General features: G+C 52.2%; 8 protein-coding genes across 8 annotated transcripts; 6 read left to right on the top strand and 2 right to left on the bottom strand.

Annotated features, from left to right (window-relative positions):
* Nucleotides 1-172: 172 nt before the first annotated feature.
* On the top strand, nucleotides 173-541 carry BGZ61DRAFT_485346 (uncharacterized protein; the record flags this gene model as incomplete). Its single annotated transcript, XM_046249697.1, has 1 exon — nucleotides 173-541. One exon carries the CDS (start codon nucleotides 173-175, stop codon nucleotides 539-541), a length of 369 nt encoding a protein of 122 aa, XP_046096461.1.
* Nucleotides 542-947: 406 nt separating this feature from the next.
* BGZ61DRAFT_368888 (uncharacterized protein) lies at nucleotides 948-1,847 on the top strand (the record flags this gene model as incomplete). The annotated part of the gene is made up of 1 exon (XM_046241922.1): nucleotides 948-1,847. A coding segment is annotated over one exon (900 nt), but the record flags the coding sequence as incomplete, so codon positions are not given.
* Nucleotides 1,848-2,140: 293 nt separating this feature from the next.
* On the top strand, nucleotides 2,141-2,691 carry BGZ61DRAFT_148514 (uncharacterized protein; the record flags this gene model as incomplete). Its single annotated transcript, XM_046237332.1, has 1 exon — nucleotides 2,141-2,691. A coding segment is annotated over exon 1 (258 nt), but the record flags the coding sequence as incomplete, so codon positions are not given.
* Nucleotides 2,692-7,538: 4,847 nt separating this feature from the next.
* Nucleotides 7,539-8,445, top strand: BGZ61DRAFT_463784 (uncharacterized protein). Its single transcript, XM_046247436.1, has one exon. The coding sequence runs from the start codon at nucleotides 7,884-7,886 to the stop codon at nucleotides 8,388-8,390; it is 507 nt and encodes a 168-aa protein (XP_046096458.1). The 5' UTR covers nucleotides 7,539-7,883; the 3' UTR covers nucleotides 8,391-8,445.
* Nucleotides 8,446-8,566: 121 nt separating this feature from the next.
* Nucleotides 8,567-9,673, bottom strand: BGZ61DRAFT_485343 (uncharacterized protein; the record flags this gene model as incomplete). Its single annotated transcript, XM_046249696.1, has 3 exons — nucleotides 8,567-9,454; nucleotides 9,513-9,569; nucleotides 9,608-9,673. 3 exons carry the CDS (start codon nucleotides 9,671-9,673, stop codon nucleotides 8,567-8,569), a joined length of 1,011 nt encoding a protein of 336 aa, XP_046096457.1.
* Nucleotides 9,674-14,608: 4,935 nt separating this feature from the next.
* On the bottom strand, nucleotides 14,609-15,472 carry BGZ61DRAFT_278099 (heterokaryon incompatibility protein-domain-containing protein; the record flags this gene model as incomplete). The annotated part of the gene is made up of 1 exon (XM_046238421.1): nucleotides 14,609-15,472. A coding segment is annotated over one exon (864 nt), but the record flags the coding sequence as incomplete, so codon positions are not given.
* A 424-nt stretch (nucleotides 15,473-15,896) lies between these two features.
* On the top strand, nucleotides 15,897-16,250 carry BGZ61DRAFT_368768 (uncharacterized protein; the record flags this gene model as incomplete). The annotated part of the gene is made up of 1 exon (XM_046241914.1): nucleotides 15,897-16,250. A coding segment is annotated over one exon (354 nt), but the record flags the coding sequence as incomplete, so codon positions are not given.
* A 4,007-nt stretch (nucleotides 16,251-20,257) lies between these two features.
* On the top strand, nucleotides 20,258-21,707 carry BGZ61DRAFT_563738 (uncharacterized protein; the record flags this gene model as incomplete). Its single annotated transcript, XM_046255873.1, has 4 exons — nucleotides 20,258-20,675; nucleotides 20,743-21,317; nucleotides 21,403-21,526; nucleotides 21,610-21,707. 4 exons carry the CDS (start codon nucleotides 20,258-20,260, stop codon nucleotides 21,705-21,707), a joined length of 1,215 nt encoding a protein of 404 aa, XP_046096454.1.
* Between the last annotated feature and the right edge of the window lie 169 nt (nucleotides 21,708-21,876).

Genomic DNA, 21,876 nt, shown 5'->3' with positions numbered 1-21,876 from the left:
CCGAACAGGAATTGATTCGAATGCCTGAAAATGAGCTCTATGCCCAGTTGGTTGCTCTTCGGGAGCAAGTATCAGCTGGGCTGCCTCAAAGCCCTTCTATCATACCTACACTGGAATTAGATACCTCTCCCGAGAGTCCTTTTTTCCAAAGAAATGGTGCCAGATAAGACAAATGGAAGTTGCTAAAACATTCGAGGAATGCGATGAGGTTAACGACTGTATCTGGTTTTTGAAAAAGGGGTTAGAGTCATATGAACATCTCCAACATCGTCAGCAAAACCGACGCAAAAGACGTCAGAACCGCACTACAATCCAACCAGACAGCGACTTGAGTTCAATATCAGGAAGCGATGAAGCTGAGGCTACTTCAGATGAAGAGGGCCTTGTTGTTATGCGGAAAAAGCAAGCACAAGTGGTGCGCAATATGGAAACTCGAGTCCATGAGCGCATTGAAGAATTTAAGCGAAGATATCCGCAATGGAAGAAGTCTTATGACCCTATCTTGAGGAAGTTGAATCGCCGTCTAGAAAGAGTTGAATAATAGATAAGAAGACAGTAGACCTCGTTGAAAACTCCATATAAATTCAAACCGCGCTATTAATGACTAGAGGGTGAACTTGTAGAAGACCTGAACTTAGAAGACCTAAAGGGGTGAACTTGTAGATATTTCACTATGAAAATCCCATAAAGCTAATTTCACAATTAACAACATACAGAAGAGATTATATACGAATAGAATATAGTATCTATCAGAAAATCATAAATGAACTATCAGAAAATTATAAATAAACTCTTCGAAGAGGATACATATATTCCGCCTATAATCCATAGTTAAAAACAGTAACCCAGCAACCCAGTAAAAGCAATATATCAGACAGTAAAATAGAATAATAATATAATTACAGCCCAGTATTTATTATAATTATTATCACCACGGCCCCAGCAATATAGAGCCGTTTATTTACGTACCCGAGTACCCATTTGTTATATATAAACCATACCAAATAGCCGTCGTATCCAACGAGGTAGTCCGTCATATGAAAGCACAGCATGCAGCAGATAACAAGGCCAAATACATCCACAACATCATCAAGGCCATCCCCGGGATCATCAGTAACCAAGAAGAGTTAAAGCAATGGTCAGTACCGCCCCCAACCACAGCCCCGATACCATGGTTGCCGCCACCCAAGCCGGACGGATTAGGATGTGATGAGTGTCCGTATGTGGCCCGTCAGTTGCGACGCATCAAACAGCATTATCGGGTTCATCATAGATGGATAAACCATCGGACACGCAGTCGGCGCACCAAGGAGTCCGCAGCAGCCGACCCGGCGGTGCCATGGAGAACAGGAGTGCAGTGTCAGCGGTTTTTCCGGAATCGGGTCGCCAGCAGTTGGTTCGAGGTCGGTCGGAGCATCCCATCAAGCAGCAGAGGGGACAGCCAGAACGACGTCAACCGCAAAGCCGAGTTTATTAAGCGCATTCAGCAAGAAGATAAAGAAGCGTTCGAAAGCGAGGCCAATGCCCGGGTCCAAGATATCAGCGACAAGTGGGAGGCGCAGCGATGGTTGAAACGATGCGGATGGCCCCGGCATTTGGCCAATATCGACAAGATGTGGTTGCGGAAGGAAGTGTTGCAGCCGATTGGCGAGAACGAGCCGGTATTGCAGACGATGTGGGAGATTTTCGAATGCGTATTGGACAATGCGTATGTGGCCACCAGCCGTTGCAGTCCCGGCACAGCCGAGTTGTTCGAGATGGAGCGGAAAGAGATTCACATCACGCCCAACAAGCCGTTTGAAGGGATTATGGAGCCAGACGCATGGATCCGGTACAAGGGGCATTGACGTACGATGATGTGTATTTGGGAGCGATTGCAGATATTGGATGGAACGCATGGGGACAGCGACAGCGACAACAGCACAGAGTACAGTACGGACGAAAGTGACGACGAAGATGCCCGTGGCAGCACAAGCGAAGAGAGCCGCAAGCCCGGAAGCCGGCGCGGGAGGAAACGGCCGCCGTACCGCACGACAATACAACAAGACAGGTCGTGGGCCCAGTTTTGCCAAGGAGTTGAGCAGGTTGTGGCCGGGACCGACACCATTGGCCGATATACAGAGTGTCGGTTGGAACGGAGTTGTTTAGACGCCGTCATCCAATTATTCGACCATCCATTGAAGAGCGGGCAGCATTACGAGAGTATCGTCATTAGTGCGTTGGCCGTCATGGGGGTTGAACCCGGACGGCGGATGGATACCGGTTGTGAATTACACCCAAGTATATTCAGCCGTCATCAAGGTGGCCCGGTATTTAGTGTTATACCAGTCCACATTGGAGCGGCAGGATCAGATCGCCCAGTTGCAGCAGGTTGTAGGTAAACGGAGGGCAAAGGAGAAGGCCGACGGGTTGTTCCGCATTATCCGAGGCAAGATGCGGCGGTTCATGACGCGGATATCCGATGACAAGGAAGCAGAGCCGACGCCGATGAATTGTATCATCGATACACGTTCGTACGGGTTGAAGATCCGATTTACGACCCCGGGCGAGGAGACGATCGATTGGCGAGGCGACCAGATTATTCACAAACGCGTGCGATTGGGGATGGGCACGTTATCCGATATGTTGCATAACGTATTGCAGGAGGCGCGGCGTATGTTGGCCGTGTTGACCATGACAGACACCGCCGCGCCGGGGACGGAGAGGCAGAGCCGGGGCAGAGCGTTTGCGCAGGTACGGCCGAGCCGTCGAGCAGTTCCGGGAGCAGATATGGATGATGATGCATATGTTGGGCGGGCAGCCGGCACGAGCCCCTAACCACTATTCCGCGGTCATCCAGTGCCATTCGGCGGCACTCGATGACCGCTCTGCGCACGGCCATTGGCCCGCGCCCCCCGGCCGCGGCCCCACCGGACCTCAGGGGCGGCACTTGATGACCGTTGGCACTTGATGACCGGTCTGCAGCCAATCAGAAGCCGGCTAGGGTTAAGGGTAAAAGGGGGAAAGAGGGAAAAGAAGGGCTAAGACAAAAGAGAGAGAGAGAAGAGAAAGAAGAGAGAGAGAGAGAAGAGAGAGAAAGAAGAGAGAGAGAAGAGAGAGGAGAGAGAGAGAGAGAGAGAGAGAGAAGAGAAGGAAGAGAAAAAGAAAGAGAGAAAGAGAGAGCAAGAAAAAGAGCCTTTCCTTCCTTCCTTCCTTCCTTCCTTCCTCCCTTAACTTCCCCTCCCCCCTCTCTCCCTCCCTCCCTCCCTCCTCCTCCCTCTCTCTCTCTCTCTCTCTCTCTCTTACTATGGATCAGCAGCAGCAGCAAGCAGCTATTACAGCAAGCCAGAGCTGGCTCTGCCACTTATCCCCACCTTCAGATCCTCATCTGCACCTCTCACGGCTATGCTATTACCGACCTGCCAAGCCACCTCCGCAAGCAGCATCCCGACCTCAGCCAGCCCCACTCGCCGGGCCCTTGCTGAATACTACAGCCAATAGAACCTCGAAGGACCTAGCTGCCGCCTGCAGCTGCAGCAGCTAGAGCCAGAAGGCCAGAGGGAGGGCGAGAAGAAGCAGGACCTTAGCAGTGCCGGCAGCAGAGGCACGGCAGCAGTAGCCCCCTTTGCTGGGCTTCCTGCCCACCCAGTATTCCGGTGCCGGAAATGCTCCAGCTTTATAACAGTTTAACTGGAAGCTCTGCCAAAACACACTGCAGCCAGCTCCATGCGTGCAGCAGCAAGCAGGCTCGAGCCGGCCTCTGGTATCGGGGCTCTAGCTCAGACCTTCTCACGCAGCCGGCAAGACGGGCCTACTTTGCAGTCGACCCAACTGCAGCTGCTGCAACAGCCGCCTCCTTCCTAAGCCTAGGCTGCTCGTTACACTCACACTCTGGCTCTTCTTCTTGCCCTTAAGCTCAAGCTCAAGCTCAAGCCTCAGTATAGAGTCTAGAGCAGAAGTACAGAGGCAGGGCAGAGGCAGCAGCAGCAGCAGCAGGCTCAGCTTGCAGCTACTATCCAGCAGCGATGGAGGCACGAGCAGGACGACCAGCTAGCAAGGCTGCTTCAGATAGCTAAAGATAGCATCCCCAAGCACGAGATTACCAACTGGCTGCGGCATACCGGCTGGCTCGATCACTTTGGCTGCCGAGACCTCAGCCGCATCCACGCCGCCAGCCAGATGCCGCAGCCAGCAGACGAGCCGGGCCTAGAGCTCCTTGTTAAAGCTCTAGACCACGTCTTCTTCCGCCGCTGCATCTCCGGCCTCCAGACGCTGCCGCATATCGGCCGGCTTCCTGGCCAGCCCTACTGCAGGAGACTCACAGCCGGCCCTTTGGGCCCCTGCAGGAAAAGGACAGCATGGATCGATATCTGCGCTATAGCAAGCGCTTCCTCTGCTACTGCCTCCGGGTTCGAACACTCGAGCCGGCCGAACTAGCCACACAGCACGCCCTTATCCTTACCCCAATGCAGCGAGGCCAGCTTGCGAGGCTTGCCCGTCGGCTCGAGCAGGCTGTAGCTGCAGGCTGCAGCTATAGGAGCGGCAACAACAGCGATGAGGACGAGGACGATGAGGGCTATAGCAACGGTCATAGCAATAGCAAGATAAGAGCCCAGGTTGAGGAAGAGGTCCTACAGACTCTAGCCAGCTTCTGGATGCAGCGCCTTCCTGCCGACCCCTTTGCGAGCCCGCTGTGGCATTTTGTCGCCGTCCTGGGGATCAACAAGCAAACCGGGCAGCTGCAGCCGGCCTATCTATTTACAGGCACTCTAGCCGGCCTCGTATATACAGGCCGAGCTGTTGTAGCCGAGGCGGCGATCCCCAGCAGCCAGCGGGCGGCACTAACAGATCTGCCCGAGCAACTGCATACAGCAAGAGAGAGCTGGCTATGTAAGACCAGCTTTGCACCAATGGGCTATATCTTGAGCCTGCTGCTCTACAGTCGGAAGATTGCAATGGAGACCGGCAGCCGGCTTGCAGTCTTGTGGAATGCTGAAGGAACCCTGCTTTACTACCACGGTCAGCCTCTTGCAATGGATACCATCCGGCAGCTAGTAGCTAGAATGACAGCAGATGCTGAAGATATGCTGTGGGAAAGGCTGCTATTCCGGCCCTCTAGCAGCAGCAGCACGACGACAGCAGCAGCAGCCGGGCTTGAAGCTCAAGGCCGCTTTCTCATCCCTCTAGCAGCTATTTGCGACGACCTGACTCAGACCCAGCGCGGCCACTCCTTTATGCATACAAACGGCCTGCTCGGGCGGGAAAAGGAAATGCTCCAGAGCCTTATAGCAGGCCCGCTACGGAAGGAGTTCCTCGACAGCAAGGGCGAGTGGAAATGGCCTCGGGTCCAGCGGTATTTACAGCAGGTTAAGCGCTTTCAAGAGCTGCTCCTGCTCCTCATCCATCTAACCAATCAGCCTCTTCGAGGGCCGGAAATCACCGGACTGCGGCTTGTCAACGGCATCAATCGGGACCGCAGCGTATTTATCATCGACGGCAAGGTCGTCTTAGTCAGCCAGTATCACAAATCCCTTGCCCACTTCGACAGCCCTAAGGTTATCCCTCGGATGCTGCCGGGCCGGGTTGGGCAGCTTCTGGTGATGTATATGCTTTACATCCGGCCCTTTACAGACCGGCTCGAGAGCAGCCGGCTAGCCCTCCGCGATGAGGTCTATCTGCCGAGCGACTTTATCTGGCATCAGCACGAGAAGCCCGGTACGCCCTGGAATAGCAATCAGCTGTCTCGAGCCCTCGCCAAATGGACCCAGCACTATATCGGCCAAAGGATTACGCTGCAGCAGTGGCGGCATATCGCTATTGCCGTCAGCCGGCGGCATACTCGCGCCCGAGGGCCCCAGAGGGGGTATTTCGGCGCAGCCGATCAGGCAGAGGAGGAGGAGGAAGAAGGCGAGAGCTACGAGGATGTCGAGGATCTAGCTGCTGCACACACAAGCCGTACGGCTGCTGGCTATGCAGTGACAATTGAGATCCTTAAGCGGCTGACCTCTGAGTCTCTAGAGGTCTTTGGCCAGGCTAGTCAGCGCTGGCACCGCTTTCTTGGCTGTATAGCGGAAGATGCTGCTGAGAAGACTCAAGATATAGAAGTACAGAAAGATAAAGAAGAAGAAGAAGGAGAAGAAGAAGAAAGAAAAAAAGAAGCAGCAGCAGCAACAGCTAGCATTAAGACAAAAGCAGCTAGGGCTCACCCCAGCACAAAAGAAACAGTTCGAGGGAAGAAAAGGAGTAGAGCCAGCTTGGAACTAAAGGGCGGAGCTGAAGGGCAGAAAGCCGCCAAAAGGATCCGGCCTCTAGGGCTGCTACAGACAGCCGGCTCGGCCGCAGTTGGAGCCTTAGACGACCGGCTCCTCCTGCAGACTCTACGGCAGGCCCTGCAGAATCCGGCAGCCGAGTTCCGCTCAGCAGCACAGAAGGAGGTGTGAACGGCCTCTAGTAGCTGGATTCCAGCTATCTAGTCCAGGATGCTATTTACATCAAAGATGAAGAAGAAAGAAAGAAGTTCCCAAATGCCCCTGAGCTGTGGAACGATTTCCCGTCCCTGGCGCGCACGAGCCTCGTACGTCTTGCGGCACAGCCGCAAGGATATGGGCCCTGGCCCGTGACAGGAGGCTATCCAGCTAGCCGCAGCCAAGCAGACTCCTCTTGTGGCCGTCCTGCCTACCGGTGCCGGCAAGAGCCTGATCTTTATGGTGCCGGCCCTTCTGACTGGAGCCGGCATGACAATTGTAGTTGCGCCCTATCGGGCGCTCAAGGACCAGCTTGTCAGCCGCTGTCAGGATGCCGGCCTGGACTGCCGGACCTGGCCAGAGGCTCAGGATTCCTGGCCTACAGTCACTATAGTATCAGCCGAGGCTGCTATCACTGATAGCTTCCTGCAGTGGGCAGCCGGCCTCAGCGTCGGCAACCGGCTTGACCGAGTGGTTATCGACGAATGCCACCTCACCTTTACGGCAGCCTTGAGCTATCGGACCAAGCTGAAGGGGCTGATCCGGCTGCGGGGCCTCTGCTGCCCGCTTGTCTTCCTTACCGGCACCTTGCCGCCGCACAAGCAGGCTGCTCTTGAGGCTGCTATGCTGCTGCAGAACCCTATCTACATTCGGGCCTCAAGCCACCGCCTGAACGTGCAGTTCCAAGTCCATAATGTCCGCAGCGGCCGAGGTATTGCGGAGGTAAAGCAGCATGTAGCAGCTCGAGCGAGGACCTTAAAGGCCGGCGAGAAGGGCATCATCTTCTGCTGCAGCCATGTAAGCTGCAAGGCGGTTGCCCGGCAGCTCGGCTGCTATTACTACCACGGAGATACGGAGGCCGAGGCAGGCAGAGACGGGGACGAAGCCAGCCGCGCCGCCTTTCTAGCCCAGCGGCATATAGGCTATCAGCAGTGGATTGAAGGGTCGGCACAATACATTGTGGCTACAGCCGCTCTAGGCACAGGGCTTGACGTCCCAGGCATCGTGCATGTGATCCACCTCGATATTCCCTACTCTATCCTTAGCTATGCTCAGGAGGTCGGGCGGGCCGGGCGGGCTGGCGAGCCGGTGTTGGCTGAGGTTGTTGTCGAGGAGAGAAAGTGGCCGCTGGGGAACCCACAGCAGGAGGCCTGTTGGGATGAGGAAAGGCAGGAAATCGGCAGCTTGATCTGGACCCCGGGATGCCGGCGGTATATCCTAGGCCGGCATCTAGATGGGGATTATCGAAGCTGCCGCGCCATCAGCCCCAAGGCCGCCCTCTGCGACAACTGCCAGCGGCAGGGCGAGCCTCCCGCTCTCGGGCCGGCTCTGCTTCAAGCCCGAGGCCGGCAAAGCAGCCAGGACCTAGCCGAGATCGAGGCTGCGCTCGAGGAAATCGACGGCCTCGCACAGGGCCTGGGGCTAGGCAAGCGAGGCAAGATGGGGTGCCGGCCCTGCTGGGTGCGCTACGGAGCGGCCGAGGCCCGACACTCATGGTATTGCTGCCCCAGGCTGGAAGTGAGGCCGGAAGGCAATTCGAGCACAGAGACGGGGGCAGCCGCAGCAGAGAGCGAGCCCTGCCGGCCTTCCTTTGTCGACGCAATGCGATTTCAAGAAGGCATTCGCTATGAGAGCGGAGGAGGCAGGCAGGCATCCTACCTAAGCTGCTTCCACTGCCACCTCTCCCAGGCTCTATGTGCGGAAGGCTATAGGGATAAGGGCAGAGGTTGTAAGTATAAGCATATTGTAATGCCGCTAGCTCTTGTGGTATTTATCGAGCCGGCGATGCGAGCCTGGATGGAGAAGGTAGTTATCAAGCGGGCCTTACGAGACGAAAAGGACTATCAGCAGTGGCTGGGGCAAAGGCACCCGCAGCTAGTTGGCGGCATAGAGATGACAAATGCTATGGCAGTATTTAGTTGGATAATTAAACAGCAGAAAGACTAGCCGAAAGAGAATAAATAAAGAAGAGCCTCTAAGAATAGAGGATAGAGAGATTGAATATGGCTTCTAGTAGCAGATTCCAATGGCAGATTCTAATAGCAGGAACTAGCAGCAGCTTTTGCTGTCAGGCAGGCTGTAACGGCAGCTTCCAACGGCAGCTTCCAATAACAGCTTGGGGGTCAAATTAAGGTTGTGGGGCCCGGTTTGCGGGGACGCCGGGGCGCAGAGGCGCGGGCGGCCCCATAAGGTCGGCCAATATCATCTGCAGCCGGCCTTTGATGACAGCAACGTGTGCCGGCAGGCTCGAGTTGCTGTGTGCGAGTGAGGGCATTCGCAGCCGGCCCTTGATAACACCAGCTTGTGACCAACGCCTGTGCCGGCAGTCTCGAGTCGCGTTGTGTAAGTGGGCGCATTTGAAGCCTGCCTTTGACAACGGCAGTTTGGAACGGCTGCAGCTTGTGCCGGCGGGCTCGAGTTGCTGTGTGCGAGCGAGGGCATTCGTAGCCGGCCTTTGATGACAGCAGCTTGGCCGGTAGTCTCGAGTTGCTGTGTGTAAGTGAGGGCATTCGCAGCCGGCCTGTGACAACGGCAACTTCCAACAGCAGCTTGTGACTGCAGCTTGTGCCGGCGGGCTCGAGTTGCTGTGTGCGGGTGAGGGGATTCGCAGCCGGCCTGTGACAACGGCAGCGCGTGCCGGCAGCTTCCAACAGCAGCTTCTGACTGCAGCGTGTGCAGGCAGGCCTCAGTGGCCTAGGGTAGGCAAGGGCATTTTCACCCGACCTGTGATAACGGCAGCTTGTTACAGCAGCCTGTGCCGGCCGTCTCCAGATGCTGTGTTTAAGTGAGGGCATTCGTAACCGGCATTTGCTGACTGCAGGTTGTGGGAGCAGCTTTTGACAACAGCCTGTGACTGTAGCTTGTGCCGGCAGGCCCGCGTTGCTGTGGGCGCATGAGGGCATTCGAAACCGGCCTTTGATGACAGCAGCTTGTGACCAACGCCTGTACCTGCAGGCTCGAGTTGCTGTGTGCAAGTGAGGGCATTCGCAGCCGGCCTGTGATGTCGGCAGCTTGGAACGGTTTAGCAGCAGGAAGGGACGAAAAAAAACACACAACTCATTAACTTACCCTCGGGGATTTGCACTGAGAGTCGTCGCACAGGCGTCTTGGCCGGTCAGCCCGAAGCTACATCAGATTACGCGTATGAGGTCGGACCAACCTACTACTGAGTTGTCGAACGGAACGCGCCCCGTTCCTGTGTGCACGCCAATCACAGCACCCCATTCCATCCGAAAATTATAAATGAACTCTACGTAGAGGTCATTTATTTTCCCATACTGAAGAAAACCGCGCTATTGATGACAGGGGGTAGAGGTCATTTAAAAATCAGGGTGTAGAGGTCATTTAGGTTTTGGCCATTAAAACAATTAAAATGGATATCAATAGAAAGGTAACTCCAAGGATATATCGTACGTAAAGTATAAAAGGCAGAGAAGTCAAGTTGCAGTGTTGCGATCGGGTTGAAATTTTGTGGTAGTGGACCAATAAGGGTATAAGGATACCAATAAAAGCGGGGCGTGCGAGTTAGTCGGAGCCAGTAGCAACCCGTAGTGTAAACCGCCAGCCGATGACACCCAGGTTCAGGGTTAGAGCAGGGTTAGGGTAATATATCCCATAGCAACCCAGGAAAAGCAAATAAAACAACCAGAATAAACATAAGAACATATTTCACACAATCAAAGTACAAGGAAACAGCCAACACAAGATTGAAGACAATATGGACCCGTTTATCCACATGCCAGAGTACCCATTTGTTATTTGCAAGCCATGTAGGGTTGCCGTCGTCGCCAACGAAGTGGTCAGTCATATGCGAGTACAGCATAATGCAAAGTCAAACAGCACAGTAAGTCAGGACCCTAGTAACGAACCAACCCACCTTTCAACCACCCCCACTTACACAGTCAATTGAGCCACTCACCAACTTCAAATATAAATAAAACAGCAACGCAGTATTCCAATTGGTCCATTCAAAGACTTTTCTAGTAGATAAATGGCTAAGGTTTCCAAATATCAATAAATTAGCCAATAGAAATTTAAATTAAATTAGCTATTCTGAATATTCCGACTCTGAAGGTTCTACCCGCTGTCTTGTGGCTCTAACATTCTGGATTGAAATAAATAGCTTATTTGGATCCTTGTCAACTGCAGCTCTTTTCCTCTTCTTTGATTGGGCCAAGTGTTGCTTTAGAGCCTTATTTTCCTCTTCCAATTGCAGCACTTTCATCCCTAGAGTGTCCAGACCCTTGCCTATAGTCCGAAACAGCCGTCTCGTGGTTGGGCTATTATAGCTAGGTCGACCTTGTGACCGCACCAATGACTGTACATCCCTTGAATGACTAGGGGTTGTAAATAGGTTATTTTCTGACCTCTGGTTCAGTCTTGGAGGCGAGGGATCAGCTGATTGGACTGTAATAGTCTGATTGGGGTCATCAATAACGAACCGACTACCCAACGCCTTATTTCGGTCCATTGGCCACAAACCTGACCCTTTCCATCCAGCCTTTGCATTGGCTTCCGTCAGAGCGGTATTTCTAGCTTCAAAATAGCACTTTAGGAAGGTCTCTTTCCTTGTTGGGCTAGTGTCAATAAGGGGATTGGCTAGGGTTAATGCAGCCCGATATGCAGTCTTTAAAGGCCCAAAGACTGATATATCAAGAGGCTGAAGAACATGGCTTGTATGTGGCGGCAAATAGATTAAATGGATCTTATTGGCCACACAGAGACGCATAAAATCCGTGTTGCATGTGATCCATGGCCATCCAATATCAGAAGACGCTTCTCATTGGACTTTTCCGGCTTTGATCCCGGGATAAAGATCTCTTTAAGCCGCTCAAGGCCAATTGCATCATTAGTCCAGCCTTTATCAGACGATGTAAAGTTCCAATTGGTCAGAAAGTCCATATCCTCTGGAAACCACTGCTGTTGGGGGTTTTTCCCTTTGAAGATAACCAATGGATTGAGGTGTTTTCCAGTTGCAGAAATAGCCTCAAGAATGCTAGTCCAATTCAGGCTGCCCGGGTGCTTTTTAAGTGTTGATCGTAGCTCTGATTGGCCAAGCACAAGCCCGTTAGTCCCGATCCCTTGGAAGATCCCAGTTTCATCCCAATTCCAACGGTTGCACGGAGGTATGTGATTGACGCCTGGTTGGCCCATAATGTCAAAGAACTGGCCAATAGCATACGGATTGGCTCCATTTATCCGTCTTGAGTCAATTCCCTTGGCTCTGAGTGTTTTTATTCGTGGATTTCGGCGTAAAAACCCGGAAATCCAACGCCTTCCAAGTGGCCGGTTATCTTTAGCTGCGCTCAAAATGGAAATAACCAACTTCCGGATCTGGGCATGAGTCATAGCCATACCTAGCTTGTCTTGGAAGATAAGCCAGTCACAGAGCTGCCTTTCCTGCTGTATAGAAAGCCGTTGCTGCCATTCGTGGGCTTCGTGGCGGCTCTCTGTGCCCTGAATCTGACTGCGTAGGGTTGGGTACGGAATATTGTGGTGATTGGCTGCTTTTCGCATTGATACGCCTTCAGCAACCTCTTGGATAGCCAATTGAAGGTCATTTTCAGTGTAATTGGGCATGTTAAAGAGCCCTGATAGGTCAGATCGTTAAAAAAATTGATGTAGATGGAAGAAACGCGTGTGGCTTGAGACGCGTTGTGGTCAACGTGAATTAAAGTGGGGTGGTTGAAAGGTGGGTTGGTTCGTTACTAGGGTCTCTGACTTACCTCACTGCAAGACCTACTCCTTGAGGCGCCTTTCGATCGTCAGAGCCTCTATAACCACACGCCAACAGAAGGTTTATACGCCCGCGTTTCCTACGTACTGCGTTGGTGGCTAACTATAGGGCAGGGATGAAGATGCGCCTTGCTGCCTAACAACGCCGTCAGTCTCAACAGCTGACCGATCCACTGTATCCACCACGCTACATTAACTAAACGATGTGTTGCTATAAGCTACAGGGAAATGAGAGGTTTGATAGACGGTATATAGTTAGATTAGGCCTGTCAGGAAGCGTGGGAGGGAACAAACTCCCTTCTACAGAGTTTGGAGCGGTTTAACAGCTGGTTACCCGCCGCAAGAGAAAGGGGGGTTCTAGGGGGTCCTCCCAGGAGAGTTGAATTGCAGATATACGATATTTACCCTTCGGGCTGGATATTCAGCCATTAAGTCTCTTGTCTTAGCAACTTGATGGGTGTTTGAAGTATTTTAATAATAGAATGTTACTTTACTAGTTAATTTAAAGGTCTTAGACGCTAGAAATAATAATCTAGAAAAGAGAACTAGAAGATAATTTAATTAAAGATCTAGAAAAGAGATCTAAAAGAAAGATCTTTTAAAAAAAATTAGTTAATGTAACGGGAGCGTCTGGAGTGCTGGACCCAGGGTGGGGTCGATACGTAACTAGGGCGCACGGAGCAGACCACAGGGACTATCAACGCATCTTCGCGTCTACGCGCCTGCCCGCTTTCTCTCTTTCCTCTCCATTGTAGTATTCTCACAATGCAGTAGCATTACCTCTTGAGTTGATCTCATCTAGCCCGTGACAGTTAAAGCTAGCAAACTGAGCTTATAACTATTAAGTAAGATAGATTAGTAGAAATAGCTTAATAATAATAGATAATCTTATCTTCCTCTTCTACCTAGAGAGGAAGAAAGCTAGCTATTTATCCCTATTAATCTAATTAATTTAGATACTCTTAATCTAATGTTACTATTATAAGCTGATAACCTAGTCTGTTAAGGACTATCTAGGTTATTGAAAGTGGACTAAGTTCAAAGTCTCTATCTAGGTTTAAAGGAAGCTTCAGTGCGGACCCGGCCCTATGCAGAGCTGACTTTCCTACCGGACCGTCTGACACCTGAATTGGTTCTGAAGGGGCCTCTATTCCTTATATGATATCCTAGAGCCCTGGTGTTCCATGCTTCCAATTTAACAGAAGGCGAAATAGGTGTCGCTAGATTTTTAATTAACTTTTTTAAGGTCCGCAAGGTACACCTGTGGCTTATGTGGCTTTGCAGAATGCACCTGTAGCAGCGAGGTACATAAGGGAACGATCTCTAACAGTGGCGGAGCTAGCTGTTTTAATGCCCGCCTTCACTGATGCAGCGATACGCGTTGCTAATACACAGTCGCTAGCGAAATCAGCTTCCAGCATTCCCTCAATGTCTTTTTTTTTTTACACAGCAACTTGGAGACACGTTTTTGGGGCCAGTTCGCGCTTACACCGTGCGTGTTCCCATAGTCAAGTGTTCACAGCTAGCACAGAGTATAGCAGAAGTCTGCTCCGTGCCTCGCTACCTTGCCTACCTATGAAACCCGGTTGCAGTGGCGTGATAGCAAGACCACTTTTGGCATAACCCCGCTTCCCAGGTACGACCGTGACATTGTTGTTGACGGCTTGGATGGAAGCCAGGAGCTGGTGCAATAAGAGAGAACACTTATCGCCCGGTACAGGAGTCAGAGGAGAAAGACTTGGAAGCATAAGATTAAGAATGATTGTGGTCAATGTGACAAGGGCACGGACGGAAACAGAGTCAAGATCGAGGACTGGCCGCGTTTATAAAGAGGTTTAGGTTAGTTACTAGTACTCAATTGTAGAGAAATATTTCCACGAGCCAAGTACGTGGAGTGATATTCCAGCCCCCCAGATATTTAAGGAAAGCCGATGGCGTCGTCGTCCGTGTCACACAATTGTGATCGTCAAGTCATCAGCGTATAGTGCCGTATTGATTATATAGGATTTAGAACAGCGGCCCATGATAGAAATGTCCTCCTGATGTGTTGTTGCGTACTTACCAACTCTACGGTAATGGCCTTTCTGCCGTCCATCGGCTTGGAGTACGAGACATTCCAGGTGGCCGGATGATAGCAGTACGGGTAGACAATATACAACCAGTTCCCCTTCAGCTAACTTTGCATCCATAAACACCGGCTTGGAAAAACTGTCGCTGTTAAGGTCTTCGTCTTCAAAGAGCAGTTGTACGGTCGGTAAGGATGTGCCGAAGGGTGCGAGTGACGAAGGATAGAGTCTTCCGGAAAGTTGGAGTGTTGCACTGCGAACTCTACCGAAGATATCCTCTGTCGTGTAGTCGACATTGTAATCGAGAATTTCGACAAGATCTTCCGAGTCGCCGTCTAAATGAGATGAATTAGGACGGAGGTCGCCGCTGACTGACACCCAGGACCAGGAAGGTCCAAGGTAACTCGCCGTTCTCTTCCCGGGAACGTTGAGTGCCCAGAGAAGCTGTGAAGGAAGATGGTTTGTCCACAACCCAACAACATATTTTTGAGAATCATCGCTGTCAGCGATCCTTCTAGCTATGCCGGAAATAGCTGGTAGCGTGTCTTCTTCCTTAGTCAAGTTGGTGGCAGAGTACATCTTCAAGAGTGCCGACCAGTATGAGAGAATATTCGCCGACGTGAGCTGCCCCAGCCCACTGGAGTCGGTAATGGACTGTCGCCGAGATCTAAGTCGTTGCTTAGGCAATGACATAAGGTTGTAACCGGGCATGAGGCCTTCGGGGTAGACTTCGCAGGTTATACCGCCATAGCATTCCCAGAAGAGTTGATCCTTAGCGAAGTGAATCGTCCTAGGCGACAGGAATCTTTCTTGTAGAACCCATCCCCTCTTATTCAGATGTGCTTTTTCAACAGCCTTGACGAAGATGCCAGGGTCCCACAGTCCAATTCGGGATGGTTCTAACCCATCCCAGGATGATTGAACAAAAATTGGACCGAGCAACCCTGGGTTACGATCCGGGAAGAAAAGGCCGTCGTGGCAATCCTGCGAGTGAGTAGCAGCGATATTGCAATAAGAATTGCCGTAAACGTCGCTCATTTGGCTTGCTTCGCGACTCCAATCCTCCTCGGAGTCCTGGATGATGCAAAGGGAATCGATCCAGAGATACTCAAAGCCCACTTCTCTTGACAGTTCCACGGCCTCCCGGAGAGTTTTGGGCAGGGTGTCAACGACGATCCCCTCTTTAAACTCTCCAAGAAGATGAGACAAGAGGCGAACTGGGGGCCCGGATCAGCGATGGCATCAGTTCAAGCTATCTGCAGATTAAAACAGTCAGATTCAGTCAAACAAATCAGATCGGCGAATCTTTCAGATCAGTCAGATCAGATCTAGTCATTCTTTGACTGCAGATATCTGAATGCCTTCACAACCCGGAATATATGTTATTCCGGGTCCGGACTACGTAACTCTGTGATTTTCGACCTTGATACAAGCCTCAATTGGGGGGGCTGAGAGCCCAGCAATGACCCCTGCCCATAGATCCTGGCCCGAATCCCTTGGCCAGGTAACGGCCGCAGGCCCCTGCTAGGGGGATCCGGTGGGAATGTGAAATCTCTAATTCTGCTGACGGCTTCTGAAGGGCTGCTGCTGCTGCTGCTGCTCTCAGTGCTCTGATGAAGCTATTCCCAGCCCTCGACCGCTCCCCATTACGATGTCCGACCCCAAAGCCGATCAACGAGGCCCTGTCGCCGATGCCTTCACTCTTCTACGTCCCGAGCCCTTCAGCTTCATCAAGCAGGTCGAAGCAGCTGTTGCCATCAATCCTGTGGGCTTCCCGAGCATCCCTGACCTTCCAAGCATCGTCTGGAAAAGCCGACGCTTCGTCCTCGAGTCACATCTTGACCGGAAGCGCTCCAAGGGTCGCCGCAGCTGGATCACAGCCCACGGGGACTTCCTTGCAGAGCTAGGACCCGGTGACGGCGTAAAGGGCGTTGTATGGTCCTGTAGGATCTGCGGCCAACGTAACAGGCCACAGTTCTTCGTTGCACAGTCGACATCCTCATCTATAAGACACCTCTGCGAGGAGCACTCTATCCGAGGGGACCCTAACGAAGAAGAAGCATCTCTAACGGTTCTAAAGCTTCAAGGGACAGCAGCAGCAAAGCGACCGGCCGGTTCGATGATGACGAAAGCCCAGACGACCCTGATCCACGATCTAGCCATCGGTTACATCGTGAACTCGAATCTTCCCTTCTCTACGTTTAACGACCCGTTCCTAAACGCAATACTCTCCCGGTTCGATCCTAAGCTAGCTCGAGATATCTCCTTAGGGCGTCATACTCTGACGAAGGACCTCGAGAGGGTCTACCAGTTGGCGAGGGCTGCCGTTAAGGGCGAGCTAGATGAAGCCGTCACATCGATACACATCAGCTTCGATTGCTGGACGTCCCCGAATCAACTAGCGATGATCGCCGTTATCGGCCACTTCCTCAATCAAGACCTCGAGTACCAAACCCGGCTGCTAGCCTTACGTAGGCATCGAGGGGACCACAGCAGCGAGAACATCGCGAGGACGATCGAGAAGGTCATCCGAGACTGGGGAATCGAGAGCCGGATCGGCGTTAGCATCTGTGATAATGCCTTCAATAACGATACCTGTTTGGCAGCGCTATACCCTCGTCTGAACCCGAGATTCAAGCCTGACGACGTTAAGCATCGACGGATGAGGTGCTTCGGCCACATCTTGAACCTCGTAGCTAAGGCCTTCCTCTATGGGGACGATGCCGACGCCTTCGAGCTTGATGGCGATCATCTAGAGCAGCTAGATGATCAAGAACGAGCTCTTAGACATTGGCGACGCAAGGGGCCCGTTGGAAAGCTTCATAATATTGTCAGGTTCATCAGAGCCTCCCCACAACGGATGGAGGCGTTTAAGAAGGCAGGCATCGAGGAGGAGGCCGGCCAGGAGCCCGAGATCTTCTCTATTAGCGAGCCATCAAGAGCCGAGCTCGAACTAAAGCAGAATAACACTACCAGGTGGAATTCGACGTACTTAATGATTAAGAGGGCCTGGGAGAAGCATGCCCAGATCCAAACCTATCTGAATAGTCTGGAACTCGAAGGGCCGGCATCTGGGAGGGTCCCGGTCGAGGATCATCTATATCCTGATGACTGGCGGGTTCTTGGAGAGATTCAGCAAGCCCTCGAGCCTATCTACCGTATGACGATGTGGGCAGAGGCCCGGAACAGTAGCCGGGATGGTAAAGGACAGCTATGGTCACTTCAAACGGGCATCGAGTATGTCCTCGAACATCTTGAACACCTCAAGGGCCTCTATCATGACGAGTCAGCCGATCAGATTACAACATTGGCCCAGGAACAGACCCAGCCACAGCCTAATCTGTGAACGGCCTCTAGTAACTGTATTCCAGCTATCTAGTCCAGGATGCTATTTACATCAAAGATGAAGAAGAAAGAAAGAAATTCCTAAGTGCCCCTGAGCTGTGGAATGATTTCCCACCCCTGGCGCGCACGAGCCAAGTACGTCTTGCGGCACAGCCGCAAGGATATGGGCCCTGGCCCGTGACATAATCAACCTACCCGGCGTCGACATCGTCAGCCTCGCCGGCATAACGAGGCCGCCCTCCCAGAGCATATCAGGGCAGCCTACACAAACATTAGAATTGTTAACATGCAGTCAAGGGAGAGGGCCTATATGAGGGCATCAATCAACAACGCCTGGGTCAAGCTTGACTACTATTACGCTCTTCTTGCAGAATCCCCTCTCTTTGCTGCAGCCGTCATCCTACATCCTAGCCACGGGTTGCCATTCCTCGAGGAGGTATGGTCTGACCAGGGCCAGTGGCTTGTTGACGCCAAACGGGACCTCGAGGCCTACTTTAACCGTTGGTATCGGCATCCCGAGGCATCTAGGGATCCCTTTAGCCCATCACCATCTCCAGGGCCCCAGCAGCAGCAACAGGGGCCGCAGAAGGAGCCAAATCAGTTCGAGCAATGGTTCAAGAGCCGGAAGCCTAGGCCACAAGGCCCTGACGATGAGGAAGGGGAGCTCCAGCGTTACTACAGGCTCCGCATTGAACAGGTCGATGATCCCGTAAGGTGGTGGGCAGACAGGAGGGCTGAATTCCCTCGTCTGAGTCATCTAGCCCTGGATATCTTAGCCATTCCGGCTATGGCAGCTGACTGCGAGAGGGTCTTTAGCATCGCGAAGCTGATGATTACGAGTCAAAGGCATCGCCTCCAGGACTTGACGATCGAGATGATGCAGCTGCTGAAGCATTGGATCGGCGAGAGGGCAGTTAAGATCGGGAACGTCGAGGTCTAACGACGATCAGGTCATCGAGGGCTTGGGAATAGCTTTATCAGGGTCCCGTTGGGGAAGGGCTTGGCAGATATCTGCAATCAGATCAGTCAATCAGCCGTCAGGCGTCAAATATAGCAGTCAGATCAGATTTAGGGTCAGGATTGATCTGATTGAACTGATTCCATCGCTGGCCCGGATCCCCAGCAGTAGCTCAGAGTGGCGTAATTCCCGCTCGGTGCGGAGTCCTCGGTTAAGACAAGTTTGATGGTTGACTCATGTGGACTCCCAATGCTCAACAGGCGGGTAGGGTAGAAGAGATTCGTAGCTCTGCCTGTTATCTGGGTTCCAAAGACCCCAAACAACCCAATTGAAGCTACTTCACAAACTGATTTTATCAAAAGCCGAATCAGCCGTCATCAGGGAAGCTCTCCGACATCGATTTTAGCTGCTATGGACCAATTTGCAAAGGGGGCACGAGGAATAATGCACCAGATGGCATTATTGAAGGCAGAGGTCAACGAGCTTCGGGAGGCAAATGCGACACTTAGCCGGCGGCGCAGGGCGAAAAAAACACGTCTCCGGCTTTCAGGGAGCATGACAGTAGCTGAGGGGCAGGAGCTACAAGATCAGAGGGAAATCGCTGAACAGATACAGCAGGAAACGCAGCAAAGTAGTGGTCGGAAGAGGCGGACGGAGACGAGGGAACGGCGATGTGGAAGATGCAGGCAACCCGGGCATAATGCGCGTACTTGTGAAATTGATATAGATGCGTCTAAAGAAGAGGATAGTGATTGATTTTAATTGATTCTAGGCGTTATGGTTGTTTTATTTCGATATTTGGTAGTAAAGGTGTGGTTAGGTGAGCCACTCGCTTGTCTGAGCCACTCACTTATCATGCACGTTATACGCTACTGGATATTTGCCAGTGGAGTGGACAGTGGAATCCACTAGTGGATCCACTACGTGGATTGAGTGGCTTTCAACCCTGGCCCGAAAGCGTGAGAGTGCCACTATCCAACCTGTCTCCAGGGCTGTCCCCGACTGACTGTAGACAACTGGAGACACTATAACATATTGCAGGCTCCCTTTGGCGTTTGTACAAAGTCAGGCGTCGGCTAACTGCCTAGGCTGCTTTGAATCTTCAAGTCAGGCTATACTTCCGATGCTTCCGACGCTGTATGCCACTAGGTGAGTGCCATACCTTGACTGAGCGTAGTGCCAACACCAGCTTTAGGACTCTCTGATGATTGCAGTTAGCCAAGGCTCTCACGTGCAACTGCCGAGAAACAAACGTGGGGAAGTCGAGAACTGCACAATGTTAGTTACACACATCACTCTGCGTCCTCTCTGCTTTAGGAAATGGATCCACATGCCATCATGGCTTATGGTTGGTAGAATGTTGCCCCACAAATACTAGTACGCCTCCTACATCACTAGATTTGAGAAGGCAACCAATGCCTTGCGGCTCAGAGTTGAAAAAGATGTTCAGCTTCAAGCCACAATTTACGGTGTTGGCGGTAAGTTTCAGGCAGCAATCTAGGCAGATTGGGCAGCTGTACTAAATACGAGAAGTCCTTACTTAGCTCAGCTTTCGTGGACCATCTCGGAATGGCTCAGCTGATGGCAAGATCTTATTTTAACCCCAACATCCCAGACCACGTTCTTTCGCTCAGCAGGAACCTAGGTTAAGAGGTTACCACAACTTCTTCCTGTATTGATCTTTGGTTCGTCACTCCTCGCCCTCAGGAATGGACCCGTCGCGTTTGTGCGGCAGATGCGAAGAAGTCCCAGGGGAAATATTCTGCTCCTGCGGGGACAACTTCTGCCATGATTGCTTCCACAGAAAGCATCTAGCGCGAAACCCCAATCATCGCCGGGGAGGCGACAGCAAGACTGAGAAATTCTGGAACATGGTCACCGGCGCCTTGTCCGACATCGCAGGGGTCATCACCACATCTAATCAATTTAAGCGGGATGAGGCGACGAAATGGTTTGGCCTCCTTCAAAGGACCGTTGGTAAAAAGCAGATCAATTCGCTGGTCGAAACGCCTCGGTTTAGGGACCTGATGGACGGATCTCTGCATCACCACAGAGACAGTCCCAAAATACAGTTCCCGAGCCTTACGTCCTTTGTTGGATTCACAGGTGCGGGGAAATCACTGCTGAGTGAGTGTCTGCCTGTCCCATTATAACGCTGGGTCCCTTCAAGTTTTCTAACAAATGCCACTTGCAGTTCGGACTTTGATGTACCACTGCGATGCTGCGCAGGACTTTCAGGATCTTGAGGCGCCAGTGCCAGGAGCCTCCTCGGGGGATGCCGCATTGATCTCGACAACTGGCGAAGTGAACATGTATCTTGACCCATCAACATACGGCACAGAGACGCCGATGTTCTACGTCGACTGTGAAGGGCTGAATGGCACGGAGCCGTTGGCAGCCCAACACCAGAGCGACTGGGCCCGAGTGGGCAAAAAGCACGAGATCCAGGTCGAGATGGACCGTCGAACCGCTGTCAGGACGCTCTATCCCCGATTTCTATACATATTCAGTGACGTCGTTTGCTACGTGACCAAGGATCACAAAGGCTGGGCGGATTCTGCCGTCTGGTTGCTCGACTGGAGTCAAGTTGGAGCCCAGCACACCATCAATCAATATTCTTTGCCAGCTCTCATTATCATCCTCAACGCCTCCACTCTCACAAACGAAGTGTGGATCTCCGAAGATCAAGATGTCGTCACCAACGCCTTCTTCCGAGCGGTCGAGGATGAAATTAGGAAAAACAACAAGCTAAGGGCTCTTGCTGCAAAGGTACGTAGGACACCGATATTACATACTGCATACTATGTCAGTGACTTCAGCACCGGCATTGGCTGACATGCATTGAACCGAACAGTACGGAGACACAACCATGAGGCAGCTATTCTCGCGAAGCTACTCAAGTGTCTATGTACACTACATTCCCTTCAAGGGATTCCCACCGCTGGGCACGTCTGAGGTCATCTACAAGCAGACAGCACGTCTGGCCACGCGCATCAAGCGTGATGCGGCCCGCGTGCAGCAACAGCGCGCTGAATCATGGACTCGATTCGACACGAGACAGATGTCGCTCGTTGTCGACTCGGCTTTCCACCACCTGGCCAAGGGAAACCAGGAGCCGTTCGACTTTGGACAGTGTCGTCGACAAATGACGATTCCTGACTCCACTGAATTGGGGTTTGCCGAGTATCTTCGTCATTGCTTGGATGGCAACTTGGAGGAAAGGTTCCAGCCGACCGCGGCTGGCCTGGGAACTGCCATATTGAAGAATGCACTCACTGATGAAGGGAGCGGTAAGTGACTCATGAGCTGGGATTGATGATGCCCCTCT

This window comes from Ilyonectria robusta, assembly GCF_021365365.1.
Source record: "Ilyonectria robusta strain PMI_751 chromosome Unknown BGZ61scaffold_35, whole genome shotgun sequence".
NCBI classification, from domain to species: Eukaryota; Fungi; Ascomycota; class Sordariomycetes; order Hypocreales; family Nectriaceae; genus Ilyonectria; species Ilyonectria robusta.
This window is presented reverse-complemented; position numbering and strand designations above follow the sequence as displayed.